Source organism: Spermophilus citellus (genome assembly GCF_964194105.1).
Source record: "Spermophilus citellus genome assembly, chromosome: 15".
NCBI lineage: Eukaryota > Metazoa > Chordata > Mammalia > Rodentia > Sciuridae > Spermophilus > Spermophilus citellus.
Window position 1 is genome coordinate 69,550,300 of NC_138195.1, and position 14,744 is coordinate 69,565,043.

Genomic DNA, 14,744 nt, shown 5'->3' on the forward strand with positions numbered 1-14,744 from the left:
CCATGAACCTTCATATTTTCCCAAATTCCATATTCAACTGTTATGTTATAAGCTGGTTCTTGTAATGATTAGAAATTCAAAATGGAATTTAAAAATCATTTAATATACAAAGTGAAAAACTAAAATATAAAAGCATTTCACATTTTTAAAAACACATAATACCTTCTAAATTATTTAACAGAAGATAGAGATCCACATCCTTTATCTGAAAGCCTTGGGGCCATATGTTTCAGAATCATAAAATTTTCAGACTTTAGAAAGGAATTCAGTGCATATAACATACTACATTAACCCTCAAGAGTCTGTGACATAATTCCACCCCCCCAATAATAAAAAATCTTAATATTTCTGCAGCAAAATACATGAATATTCACACTAAATGGGATAAACAGATTCAATAACAGTTCAGATTAGATTTGAAAGCTAATTAATTTTGTCACCAAACTTACAAAAACCTTGTTTTCAAAGCTTCTTGGTTTTTGAAATTGCAATTTCAGATAAGGGAATGTAGACCTTTATAAACTTGTATGACAAGACTTGATTGTTTAAACAACCCATTTTTACAAATGAAAAAAAAAACCATAAATTTTCAAATACATTATAAATTAACAGGTATGTCTTTGATATTATTAAATGTACATCTTAAATACATATACACATAGCGCACAACATATTTTATCATTCAACTGGTATGAAAGACACAGATGCACAATCCCTTCTGTAAGAAGGGGACACTGTTAAAATATGTAGTAAAATTAAAAATGGGATCAAGCCAACTCCTTTTGCCAGGAAGAGCACTTAATGAGTGCAACACAAGGAAGTAAGGCTTATTATTCAAGAAGTAACTTGTGAACAGTTTCTTCCACAGAAACATAGGTATACACTTTTACTTAAAATGCATGTTCTATGTACAATACTATGGCCTTATACCTAAAAATTAAAACTTTAGAAGGTACTATTGTCAGTTAAACAAGTAATGTTTTACCAGATTTGAAGAAGCTCCAATGATGCTCCAAAGCAGCTATAGTATTAAAACAAACATCTAAATATGTCCAGTGACTTTTTAAAAAAATAAAATCCTGTTTGAAAGTTTACTTTATTTAAAAATCAGGATAGTGTGCTTGTAAAATATTGATAGTTTTTGATCACAGTCATTGCTTCTACTGACTGGTGTGTGAAGAATAGTTTCATAGAAGAAAAACCAACTTCCAACATGTGCAGCAACAACTTCCATAGGTTTGAGGACAGTGAACAAGTAGCAAGTCATTCTGTTAGCCAACTCCAATCAAGATTCTAAAACCAGGCATGAAAAAGTTAAAATTAGAAGTTGAGTGTAAGTGATAAGTACATGGATGTTCTTGAAGTTTTTGTATGTTTGGATATTTTATAATCAAAGGTTAAAAAAGCAAAAACACAGAAGTTACAAATTGTAGTTTAGCTTATCCTCATTTTTTGGTTATCTTAAAAAATATTTTAAAGACTTTTCATAAAAATTTGAGGCAAATAATTATTCTGATGAAAAAGTTGATATTGAGACTAAATGCTGTAAAAGTTAATTCAGTAAACATTGTATTGTAATTTATTTAAGTTTTAATGAATCAATATAGTAACCAAATCTTAATCTAGTTACTTTTATTAACTACAACTATCTTAACATAATTCATTTTATATGCAGCAGGGACTATATTACAATTATAGTACAAGTCCCATCTTATTGGAGAAAATTGATTGCTGAACCATTCTATTTCAGTGATCACACTGCAAAGAAAGCTTAATTTGACCAAAATTGTTGATATTTACTGATGGCATAATCCTAAGTATACCTCTGAGTAACAAAAATGGAGATTTGAGTTTGAGGATACTCCTCATATATTTTTCCCTCTGCTTCTATTCCCTACATGTATCCTGAATGCCACATAAGGCTAGCACAGAAACGTAAACCCTTTGTATCCAGCATACCTAAAATACACACCCATATCCACACAAAACTTACCATCATACTACTGCCCTGTTCCTCATTTACTTCACGAATAATAGTGCTTAAATGGCCAAGACAGTTCAAATTTTCTTCTATCATTTGTGCTAAAGTCTCCCTGTGGGATAAAAGAATAAAATATTTCAAATTCAGCAAAGGGGCATATGAATTCTACTTTCTGTTCTTCTAGGTCAGGAAGATCACTGCCCTTCCTGTAGCCCAGCACCCAAAGCAGCTGACTCCTATACTATTTATAGTTTCTTCCCTCCCATCTAGGGCCAAAGTCTCTGCTGCCTGCGCCTAACTTTAATAATAAGTCCACTATAACTGCCTAACTTTAATAATAAGTCCACTATAACTTCAATCATACTTTCCTCTGAAACATAAATAGTGCGCGCGCGCACACACACACACACACACACAATTTTCTCCCCTTAAAATGCTAACTGGGTGTCAGGGAGAAAGATCCTTGTGGTGCAGACAAAATTTATTTCTGGAATGTTTCCTTTTACAAATAGCAAAAACACTAGCATGCTTACTTCACAAACACAAACGTAGGAGAGAAGATTCAAAGTACAATCTCTTCTGCAGAGATCAGGGAAGGTGAAAAACTGGTTGCAAACTACAGATGATAGAAATGAAAAGGAAATCACAGAAGAAATGAAAAGGAAATCACAGAGAATCACAGAAGAAAACAGTGGGATAGGAGAGCTACCTAGAACCATGATGTATCCTGGAAGTTTCAATTTGATGGAGACCCTGGTTCAGATTTTCTCCTTCACACTTTCCTCTTACCAAACCTCCGTCCCTCCTCTACCTTAGTCAGTTCTAGGCCAGGATTATAGCCACTATTAACTTAGAACTAAATGCTGATTCAACTCTTATTCAATGGATGGAAAAACAGGCTAACAGCCTCTAATCCTTGGTAGTTAAAACTAAAATAATTTTTCCTTTAATAATATATTTCTACAGAAAATATATTTTAAAAGCCCATTAGGTACACTTTTGCAAACAACCACAACCTCCTATTGGAAATTACTTGTAGAGGTGACACTGGCATCCCCTAACAAACCTATTTAATGAAAGCAAAAAGTTAAAAATGTAATAAAATTTACTTCCTTCAACTCTAATAGAATGTTTCCTAAAGTCTATACAATTAATTATAACCTATACTATACTTGTAGATGTATCATACATACATTGGGCCAAATCTATAATGTTCCCAAGATATATCTGGAATTTGCTTTCCTTAAAAAAATAAAATACCAGATATCAGCTTGCCTTCCTGCTATGTGCTTTTTCTCTCATAAAAGAGTACAAAGTGTGCAACTGAATGACCACCTGAGCAGTGATGTAACAATGGCTGTACTTCTGCAAAACTAATTATTGGAGGAGATTCCAGGAAATGCTAGTGCTGTAGAGAGCTCCATGAGTTGTGAGAAAAGTGACAATACATAAGCTAGCAAAGAGCCACTGGCTCTGATTATGACACATCTTATAAGAAAATAATAGAGATTAATAATCATTCAGCTTTTAGTAGAAGAGTAGGAACTAATAAAAGAAATTACAGGCCTTCAAACTTGAGATCCTATTTGCAAAATTGATTTAAGGCACTGAAAAAAGTCTGATTTTTAGAAATATTAAGTTATAAAGTAAAATAGATCTCAACAATTTATTAAAAGGGCAATCAAGGACCCCAAAATGATAAATGCAAAATTTCTTGTAGAGAAAAATGATTAAGGAAGGAATAAGGTTTAGGTAAAAGAAATTGATAAGCCAATAACATAAAGGTCTTAGAACTTGTATTGAGCTAATAATTATAAGTAATAATTGCTAAATGTTTACTTCCCAGCATTTTATATACATTGTCCAATCAAACTTTCACAGCAATTCTAAGACATTCTCATTTTTCAGGCTAAAAAAAAAATTAAAAAATTCAAGTAAATTGCCCAAGATTATTAGAGAGGGACAGTCAAGACTCAAACCTGGTCTGAAGGCATTGACGATTTCCTTAACCACTATATTCTATTGCCTCATTCCTACAACTGCTCTGAAAAAACAACTATCTATTGTTACAAAGTGAACCCACCCATCTTGAGGAGTTACCACGCATGACAGAGGCTGTTCACGTTCTGCTAAAGTTGGCAGCCATGCTGATGACTGAGGGTTTACTGCACCTTCTAGACTGGATCCAACAAGGGACCGGGCAGAACTCTGTGTCTGAAAGGGGATTAAAATCAACAAGATTATATGCAGCACCTCTGCTGATTCACACAATTTTTCTTATCATATACAACTTTACATTTCTATCACTACTTATATGACAACCAGAATATTTCTTAATAAAACTTTTCCTACCTTTATACACCCCTACTACCTATCATGTTCTTGGCCCTTTTCTTCATTGACTAAAACCAAATGTCTACTCTTCTAAAACCACTTTAATTGGAGGGGGAAAAGCCCAGGTGAACAAAGGCTGGTTTCATTAATTTGTGCATCATGTCTCTCCTCAAGTTGGTTTGCAATACCATAGTGATCCAGGGCCAGGAGGACTATAAAAACAGAGGGACTGCAAAGGAGAGTGATAATACAGAAGCTCTGCACCTTGGTTGCTAGTCAGACACTAGGCAAGGAACATGAACATCAATTCAATAAGAAGTACATTTCATCAAGAGGACACAGCTCATGCTGATAAAAATCCCTTTTGTAGAGAATAACCGTAATTTAATGTCACATTAAATGATTCATTAATAATTACTTACACAGGCAATTTTAAGGAGATGCCATATTTCTTTCTGCCTTTTTCCCTGCATAAACATGACAGTATTGTCAGCTTCTTTGATGTTACTGAGGGCCACTTCCACTTTGGGGAGTAGATCTATAATCTTCTGCTTACAGCCCAACAACTTGCTGGAGAGATTAAATCAGTGTCAGATACTGTCACATCCCTCAAAACGGTACACCATACTCCACACCCAGTTGGAGAAATGAACCATAATTAGCATCACATTTAATGACTGAGCTCCAAAGGAACACATACAAATAGTATTTATAAGTATATGCAACTGTGGTCAAGTTATCCAATATATTGCCAGAATTTTCTTTGGCTTAGTATAGTTGCCAAAGAAAGGTACTGTGCTTGAAAAAGAATATGTTACCTGAAAAGAACAATATATATGTATAATTATACTGGCTTTTAGAAAAGAAATAAAGCAATTTTTCTACCTCAGATGACCAAAGAGCTCCTTGAGAACACGGTCCTGACTCTGCACAGTATGCACAATGATCTTCACCATCTCTGTGCTATCGCTGTAGGAGTGATCTATAAAAGACTTTGGTCAGTGGGCATAACCTCTCTTTTATAAAACATATCAGCCTCTAAATAAGAAATTCCTTGAAAACTCCTAAAAATATGAAGCTAATAAATACCTCCATTATTAAATTAAAAATTAGATAAAAGCTTTAAGATTATCTACAAATAAATTCAAGGGCTAGGGATATAGCTCAGTGGTAATTATTTTTTTTTTTAAAGAAACTAACCTTTATTTTATTTTTAATTAATTTTACCTAGTTCTAGTTCCTTTTTTTTTAAAGATGGACGCAATATCTTTATTTATTTTTATGTGGTGCTGAGGATCGAACACAGTGCCTCATGTGCAAGGTAAGTACTCTACCTCTGAACTCAGTGGTAATTATATACGAAAAAGTTAAATGTGTTTGTGTATAGTGTGTGTGTGTGTGTGTGTGTGTGTGTGTATGTGTATTATATGTGTGATTTATTGATCAGAAGACTAGAAGTCATAAATATTTACTAATTAAAGAAAAAAGAATTAAGACTTGTTTTATTTTGAATCTTCAACCATAACTTGTCACTTGAGTCCCTAGTTACTATCTCCAACATTTTTATCTTTTCTTATTCCATCAGTAAAATCCTAATCCTAGATCAGTCCAATCATCTGCTCTGTCAGTTACTATAACTATATCTGAGCTAGTTACTATCAACAAAAAACTATTATTGTACACTCTGTTTCCAATACTACTTATTCACATATTTTCACTTTTGCTCTGTATTCCTAATATATTCTGGATTAGTGACATCTTCCATTGTACACACCAGCTTTTAAAAATCTTTAGCACAGTCCTCAAATCTAAAGTCATCACTTCTTGAATTAAAATTAACCTCATTTCTCACTTCAGAATAGAAGGCGATAAGACAGTAAGACCTTAGCCTTCTAACACTTACTCCCACAAACCCATTTGTATCTATACCCATTCCTCCTCTTAATATCAGTAGCATCAGGCTAGCCCCTCCCACTATTCTCCCAAGCCAAATCTGTTCCAGTACTTCCTTTACATAGGCTTTTTGACTACCAAGCATATAAATATGCTAAATCTTCCTACTGAAAATTAACCTCCCTTGAGGCATCTCCTTTTAGTTCCTCACCTCTTTTCTTTCCTTAAACAGACAAACATCTGAAAAGAATAGTCTAGATAAGCAATTCTCATACTTTTTGGTCTCAGGACTATTTCATAAACTCAACATTTGAGTAACCCAAAGGGTTTTTCAGAAATTAAAACAAATTTTAAAGTATTCATGTATTAATTTCACTTAAAACAAATCTGCTAGGTATGGTGACACATGACTCAGCAACTCAGGAGGCTGAGGCAGGATTATGATTTCGAGTTTAGCCTGGGTAACTTAGCAAGACCCTATTTCGCAACTTTAAAAATAATATGGCTACGTATGTACCTCAGGGACACTGAACTCAGTGTCTCTAGGTTCAATCCCCACTACTGCAAAAATAAAAACAAAAATAAACTATTTCTATTAACATTTTTATTAAAAGTAATCTAAAACAAAATTTTAGTGAGTAAACTGGCATTGTTTTACAAATTTTGCAAATCTTTTTGATTTCTTAAATCTTATAAGTCTTTAAGTATTGAGAAATGAACAAACTATATTTGTTAGATAAAGGTGTCTAAAATTCTAATTTTTTGCTTGAAATGTGGAATTCTATCATTGATGACAATGTTATTTCCCTTAAAGCCACAAACATGCTTCACTTATTATTTCCACTAATCATAGTGTGGCTGACAGTCATTCTTTCAAGTAAAAATGATATTCCATGAAAGAAGAGGCAAGACACCTAATGTAAACAATTAGTGAAGTGGTTTTAAGACAACCATCATACTTCACTATATAGCAGAAGCACTTTATAAGTACTTCCTTTTTCATCACACAATATATTAAGAAGATATGTACTCAATTCAGGCACAGTGGAGCACAACTGTAATCCCAGCAGCTCAGGAGGCTGAAGCAGGAAGGGATCACATGAACAAGCTAGCCTCAGCAAAAGCAAGGTGCTAAGCAATTTCAGTGAGACTCTAACCTTAATAAAATACAATAGGGCTGCGGATGTGGCTCAGTGGTCGAGTGCCCCTGAGTTCAATCCTCTGTACCAAGAAAAAAAAAAAAAAAGATATGTACTCAAGGGCTGAGACTTAACTAAAATTTATTTTTTAATGCTATATCATTCTTAAATGAAACTGGCTTTTTAAAAAAACTATGAATAGGGGTTGGGGCTGTAGCTCAGTAGCAGAGCGCTTGCCTATCATGTGTGAGGCACTGGGTTTGATCCTTAGCACCACATAAAAATAAATAAATAAATGAATTCTGTCCATTTACTACAAAAAAATTTTAAAAACCTATGAATACATGATTGTAAAAAAATATGACTATTAGCATAGTCTTGTCCTACAGCCTTGATTCATACTAAGATGCAAGCCAGCTTACCCAACAATGCTTTTGAACCCTTAGTGGGAAATGTCAGTATATTTTTTTAAAAAAAAGGAAAATAATATCCTACTATTATGAAAAATGATTTTGACCTCATAGACTGAAAAATTTCAAGGATCCTCAGGGGTCCATGTTACACTTTGAGAACTTCTGGCCTAGACTTCTCCATTTCTTCTTGTCTCAGTCCCTCCTCAACCTAATATAATCTGGTTTCTGTTATACTCTGCAAGGTCACCAATAATGTGCAATTGAATATTTTCATTAACATTTTCATCATTATCCATATCTCTGAGCATTTGATCCTACTGATTTCTTTTTCCTTGAAATTCTTTTATTCCTTTCTTAAAATCCCCTCTATGTACTCAGACCATTTCTCAATCTTCTTTGCAGGTTCCTCTGCTTCAGTTCACTTTGTAAATGTAGGTATTCCCTAGGATTCCAACCTTGGCTTTCTTACTTATCCTGCTTTTTCAGGATCATCACTTTAGTTTTATGGCTGATGATTACCCTAAGAGCTAAACAGGTAACCCAGACTTCACACACACACACACACACACACACACAAAACTATCAGACATGTCAATTTGAATGTCCTTAATATCAATATGTTAAAAAAAAAAAAAAGAACTCACATTCTTTTTTCTATCTAGTCTGTTATCCTTCCTATATTTCCCCATCAAGTAACCAGATACTCTCACCAGAATCTTGGGAGGCATCCATGACTCCCAAACCCAACCTCAGCCATCCATATTCAATCTGTCACCCAATACTACCAATTATACTTCCTAAATCCCTCTCCTTGCCCTTTCCCCCACACTTTACCTCACTGTCAAAATTCATAATTTTGCCTTAGTTCCTAATCCACCCTGCTCTGAGCTATGATTGTCCTAATGATTCCATAAGTTATGCCCCTGTCACTAGCCTAGCCATACTTTAATCCATTATTGACAATAACCTGGAGTAGCATTTCTAAAATGCTAATTTGAACATGCCATTCTGGATTAAAACTTTTTAGGGTTTTTCTTTTTCAGCATGGTGAAATCCAAACTCTTTACCATGACATACCAGATCCTTTAAGATTCAGCTGTATCTTTCTCCTCCTGAAAGTCTACACTCCAGTGATACTGTATTTTCTTAAACATGCTAAATGCTATCTGCACATGTCTTAATACGCCTGGGTTCAATCCCCAGGGTTTTTTTAAAGAAGGAATAAATAAATAAACACAATTTCACGTGCATATGTTGTAATGTGTTCACAAATTTTAATGTATAAAACCTACTTTTTTTTAGAAGTTAAGAACATTTCATTCTAGGGCACAAATTTCACTTTTTATTTCTTCTGTCACCTTTCCTAACAAATTTTTAATATCTTGTAATGTGCTTAATACCTTACAGTCTTCAAAGCATTTTTATAAACATCCTCTTAAATACATTGCTACAACACACTCAACTGAGTTAGGATAGCTAGGTTTTAACCCTATTTTATAGAAAAAGAAAATGAGATATGGGAAGATTTGCCTGAGATAATTTGATCAGTGAAGTACCCAATCTTGAATTCAAGCCTTCAGATTTCCAACCTGTGCTCTTTCCAGCAGAGTATGCTCTATATTTAGCAGATGTTCAAAAGGAATTGTTTTGCCAATTATACAAGCAATGACCAATGCAGATGAAGGCAGCATTTTCAAGGTAAATCACTTTTGCCTAGCACATGGGCTTTCTCTCACCATTCAAAAGAATTTGCATCAAATTCTTTCCAAATTCTCTAATCTTAAGCAGCAGTGCCCCTCCCCCACCACTCACATCTTTCCACAGATATTTCTGCTTCCTCTTTCTCTTCTTTGAGTTCCTTTTTTTCCTCTTCCATTCCTTCTTTTCACTTCCTTTTAAAAAACTTTTCTACCTCAATTTCCTTATTACTTTCCCTTTCTAATCTCTTAAATCATTGCAAATTTAAAGCTATTATACCATCATTATCTCAATGGTAATACTCAACAGTAATTTTGTAGCTTTTAAAAAATTTAAAATTTAGGGCTGGGGTTGTAGCTCAGTGAAAGAGTACTTGCATGTGTGAGGCACTGGATTTGGTTCTAAGCACCACATACAAATAAATAAAATAAAGGTCCATCAACAACTAAAAAATATTTTTTTAAAAATTTAAAATTTAGGAGTTAGGAATGTAGCTCATTGGTGGAGCACTTGTCTAGGATTGTTGCTTGATATTCTCTCTCTCTCTCTCTCTCTCTCTCTCTCTCTCTCTCTCTCTCTCTCACACACACACACACACACACACACCCTATTAAAAATTTAAAATTCCCCAAATTTCTTAGGCTAGTGAAGGTTCCTAAAATGCCATCAGGTACTATGACAGAGGTGTCTTACCTGCAGGTCTGTGCTTTAACTGCTTGTATAGATCAATTGCATGTTGTTCCCTACAAAAAAAAGAGAGAACATGCTTCTCTGTGAAAGTAGTTTAGTGACTTCAATAATCCATAATTAAAATGAATACTCCTGGTGATCGAAATGATTCCATGTAAAGCAAATATAAATTACCAATGAATATTACAGAGCATTTCACTGAGTTATAAGCAAGAATAATACAAGTTCCTAAAATGTGAAGTTTAATATACTTCACATCTGCTCTGATCTCCCACCACAAATACAACATCCTTTCAACAGAAACAGTGAAATTTGTAAAACCTATGGCTTGCAATTAAAGATTTAATCTGGTTTCTAATCCAGACACTTCAGAAGTTAACTCACTAAAGCAGGTAAGTGATAGCATGGCCAGAAGTATAGTAAGTAGGGAAACAGTTTGTAATTTAGATATACTTGGAGATTTCTAACACAAGAAAAAGATGCTTCAATTAAAAAGGGCAGAGAGGGTCAACCCAAAGAGTTATTTCCAAAATTTCCTGTGACTAAGAAATATTTTTCTTTTTACATGATGCCAATACATTTAGAGGAAGTAAAATTATAGCAAAAAGCCATACAGAGGCTAAACCTTCCAGATAAAAGCAGAAAGAACAATGTTACAAAAAGTTACAGACATCAAGTCCAAAACACAAGTACATCCTTACAGAGATTCCATCAAGTCTCCCTGACGTCTTCCATATGGGCTCTTCTGTAGCTCCATGATTTCAGTGTGCAAAGACATAATCTGATCCTCAAGGTATCCAATGACACCAACCTAAAATATGATGAAAACACGAAGAAAATAATGGATTTACTATGACATAACACAAAACAAAACTCAGATCTTAAGGATAGAGAATGGTCTGTTGTGGTAGTAGTAGAATTAAATAATATAAAACTAATTCTGTTAAAACTTTTTTATCCTTTGATTCTGACAATCTTTCACATAAGAACATACTTATTCCTATACTTCTCTTTTTTCTCCCCTGACAATATTAAACTATGAACATTTTCTTATTCCTCTAAAGAAGAAAAAAGGTAGATGTGTTACTAACAAGGCAAAAAAAGTAGCTACCAAAACAACCGGTAATGCTTGCAACTGAGCTTCAGGATATGAACCACCCCACCCATATCCTCCAGGAAATATCTACTGACCCCAGAATGTGACCCTAAGGACAGCAATAAGCTAGGACCATGGACAAACATACAAGATAAGAAAGGAATCTGCCACCTGGAGAATGATCTATACCTTGGCAGGCTATATAAATTTATTGTCTAAACCAGTATAATTTTGAGAGTGAAAGGTACTACTATTGATAATTATAGGAAGACATCAGGTATAAACTGGGACTGTCCCAGGTAAACCAGGATGTGCCCCTGTCTAAACAAGTCATAAAAATAATAGTGATAACCACCATTTATTATTAATTCCCATCTTCATAATCCTATTAAAATATAATATGTATTATATAATACAAACTGAAGCTTCATGAAACCAAGTAATTTGCCCAAAGTCCTTGTTTTTATCTATTACAGTACCTTCCTCTCTATATGCAAAGCATCTACTAGGTATCTGTGTGAAATTCAATAATGACAAATATATAAAAAAATTATATATCAAACCCAAAGGCAATTTCTAAGGGAGACATCAAGAATTAATAAGCTCAAAGAATCAGCTCAGTGCTTTTACCTCAGCATAGTGAATGGCCTTTTCTTCCATTTCTTTCCATGCTTTTAGCATTTTTTCTGAAGCTTAAAAAAAAAATTCTAAATTGGTTATCTCAGAAATAGCCATAGCTTTAATTACTAGCCTGCCTGCTTCCTTGCTGTATCAACATCAAAGATTTGTCATGTATTTTGTGTCCCCTCTCCCCAAAAATATGTTGAAGTTGTAACATCTAATACTTCAGAATGTGACCTTATTGGCAATAGTGTCATAAAAGATATAATCAGCTGAATGCTCTGGAGAAGGGTGGGCCCTTAATCCAATATGAGCAGTGTAATTATTAAAAGAGACACAAGAATACGGATACATAAGGGGACAATGCCATAGGATGATAGAAGCACAGATTAAAGTGCTGCAACTGTAAGCCAAGGAACATCAAGGTTTGCTGGCAAACCAGAGGAAGCTAGAATAAAACAAGGAAGGATTCTTCACTACAGGTGTCAAAGAGATGATGGCTCTGCTAACATATTGATTTTGGACTTTTAGCCTCCAGAACTATGAGACAATACATTTCTATTATTTAAAGGCATCCAGTTTATGGTATCTTGTTGTAGAAGTTCTAAAAAGTAATACAGATGTTTTCTCTTTAAAAAAAATTTAGAAGTAATACACAAACATGTTTTTAAAAGATCAAACAGTATGCCGGGTGCAGTGGTGCACGCCTGTAATTCCAATGGCTTGGGAAGCTGAGACAGGAGGATTGTGAATTCAAAGCCAGTCTCAGTAAAAGCAAGGGGCTAAGCAACTCAGTGAGACCCTCTCTCTAAATAAAAATATAAAATAGAGTGGGGATGTGGCTCAGTGGTCAAGTACCCCTGAGTTTAATCCCTGGTACATCTCCCTCCCTAAAAAAAGATCAAACAGTATAAAAGGATATATAAAAAAAGAAAAGACTCTCTTCCTCCCCTCTACACTAAACCCCAAGGGATATCACTATCATATACACACTTATTTTTTTTCAGTTTTCCCACTACTTAAAGTAGCGCTGCCAATTAAAGGTCCAAATGATCTTTTAATAATAGAACTTCTTATTATTATTATTTGGGTACTGGGGATTGAACCCAGAGTGCTTTACCACTGAGCCACATCCCAAGCCCTTTTCCTTTTTTATTTTGAGAAAAGGTTTTGCTAAGTTGCTTAGGGCCTCACTAAGTTGCTGAGTCTAGTGAACTTGCACTCCTCATGCCTCAGCCTCCCAAATTGGGATTACAGGCATGTGCCATGATGCCCAGCTTATCTCATTCTTTTAACAGTTATACAATACGCCTTTGACAAGTCAAAGATTTTTTTAAATGTTTTTATCAGTGCATTATACTTATACATAACATTGGAATTCATTTTGACATAATCATTACAAGCGTGGAAATATAATATGCTCCATTTCAGTCCCCAGTACTACCCTTTCCCTCCCTTCCTCCCTTCCTCCTGTTTCCCTTCCTCTACTTTACTGGTGTTTCTTCTATTTATTATATATTTTTAAAATTAATGCTTTATAGACATACATAAAGGTAAAATTCACTGTGGTATATTCACATATGTAAAGTGAGAGACATTTTAATGAAATAATTGCAATGTTATTCACCAGAATGACTATAATACATAAATAAAAATAAAGCATCAATTATATAACCAACTTTTTATTTGAATTTTAACTGTGCTTTTTACAGTTCTTTAGTAAATTCCAAGGAAGATCAAATATTGGAAATCTGGAGACTGCATATAATAAAAAACAAAAGGACTCCATTATAAATGGTTTGGAAGGAAACAACCTTGGAATTATTTGTTTTATTATTGACAATAAAATAAGTTGTTTATGCCAGTCCACCTGAACTGCTATGCTAAAAACAAAATAAATAAACAAAAAAGCATAAACTAGGTAGCATATAAACAACAAAAATTTATTTCTTGGTTCTGAAGGCCGGGAAATCCAAGATCAAAGCACCAGCAGATTTGGTGTTTGGTGAGAGGCTACTTTCGTGATTCATAGATGGATATATTCTCACTATGTCCTCACATGGCAGAAAGAATAAGGAAATCTTACTCAGGCCTCTATTATAAGGGCACTAAGTTAATTCATGAGGGCTCTTATGCTCATGACCTAAATACCTCCTGATGGTCCTATCTCCAAGTACCATCAGGTGGGAGCCAGTTATTTCAATATATAAATTTGGGTAGGGGGGACATGAACATTCAGTCCAGAGCACTGGCTAAGAAACTGCCCTAGTATAGATTTTATATCCAGTATAGATTTTGTATTTATTTTTAAAACAAGATTTGAAATTCACAGATTCTTTAATTGTTTTAATATTATTTAGCCTTTTTAAAAAGGAGCTAAATAATCTCATTTCAATAATGAAGCTAAGTTGCTCAACTTAGGAATTTTTAAAAAGAGCTCATATACAAAACAAACATGGTTTGTGATGATTTAAGTTATCCTGTCTCGTTTTAAATGTGAAAGTAAGTGACAACTGGTGATTCAAGAAGGTAAGACATCAGATGGCTTCAAGAGGCTAAACACTCCTTTACACATTATACCCGACACTTACATATCCCATAAGTCATCTGTTCACTATATCTCTCCAAGTCAAGATGAATGCTTTTGTGAAAAAACTCCAATTTAGCTTTCAGTTGCTGTGATGCTGAGATCAAAGTGTTCTTCATTTTTGTCAAGTTAGCATTATATCTAAGAAGACTTAACCTAAACCATAACAAAACAAAACAAAAAATATTACCAGCATTCAGAAACATTGGATAAAATTTTTAAAACATAAATTACTGAAGGCCCAAATCTAAATGTCTGCTATCAATCTATGAAAAATAACTCATCTCTAGAA

General features: G+C 34.1%; 1 protein-coding gene across 5 annotated transcripts in view; it reads right to left on the reverse strand.

Annotated features, from left to right (window-relative positions):
- Positions 1–14,744, reverse strand: part of CHUK (component of inhibitor of nuclear factor kappa B kinase complex) — a 42,742-nt gene continuing 27,998 nt past the window's right edge. The window contains exons 13-21 of one of the 5 annotated variants that reach the window (XM_081268043.1): positions 14,457–14,608; positions 11,875–11,936; positions 10,850–10,959; positions 10,152–10,201; positions 5,201–5,297; positions 4,738–4,885; positions 4,082–4,195; positions 1,994–2,093; positions 1–1,293 (exon numbers count right to left, since the gene is read on the reverse strand). In XM_081268043.1, the coding sequence (XP_081124169.1) occupies positions 2,025–2,093; positions 4,082–4,195; positions 4,738–4,885; positions 5,201–5,297; positions 10,152–10,201; positions 10,850–10,959; positions 11,875–11,936; positions 14,457–14,608 (802 nt within the window). In that variant the 3' untranslated portion in view covers positions 1–1,293; positions 1,994–2,024. Of the gene's footprint in view, positions 1,294–1,993; positions 2,094–2,514; positions 2,598–4,064; positions 4,196–4,737; positions 4,886–5,200; positions 5,298–10,151; positions 10,202–10,849; positions 10,960–11,874; positions 11,937–14,456; positions 14,609–14,744 lie in introns of those variants that run through there. The other 4 variants (XM_081268045.1, XM_081268042.1, XR_014018987.1 and 1 more) reach the window with 4 other exon arrangements.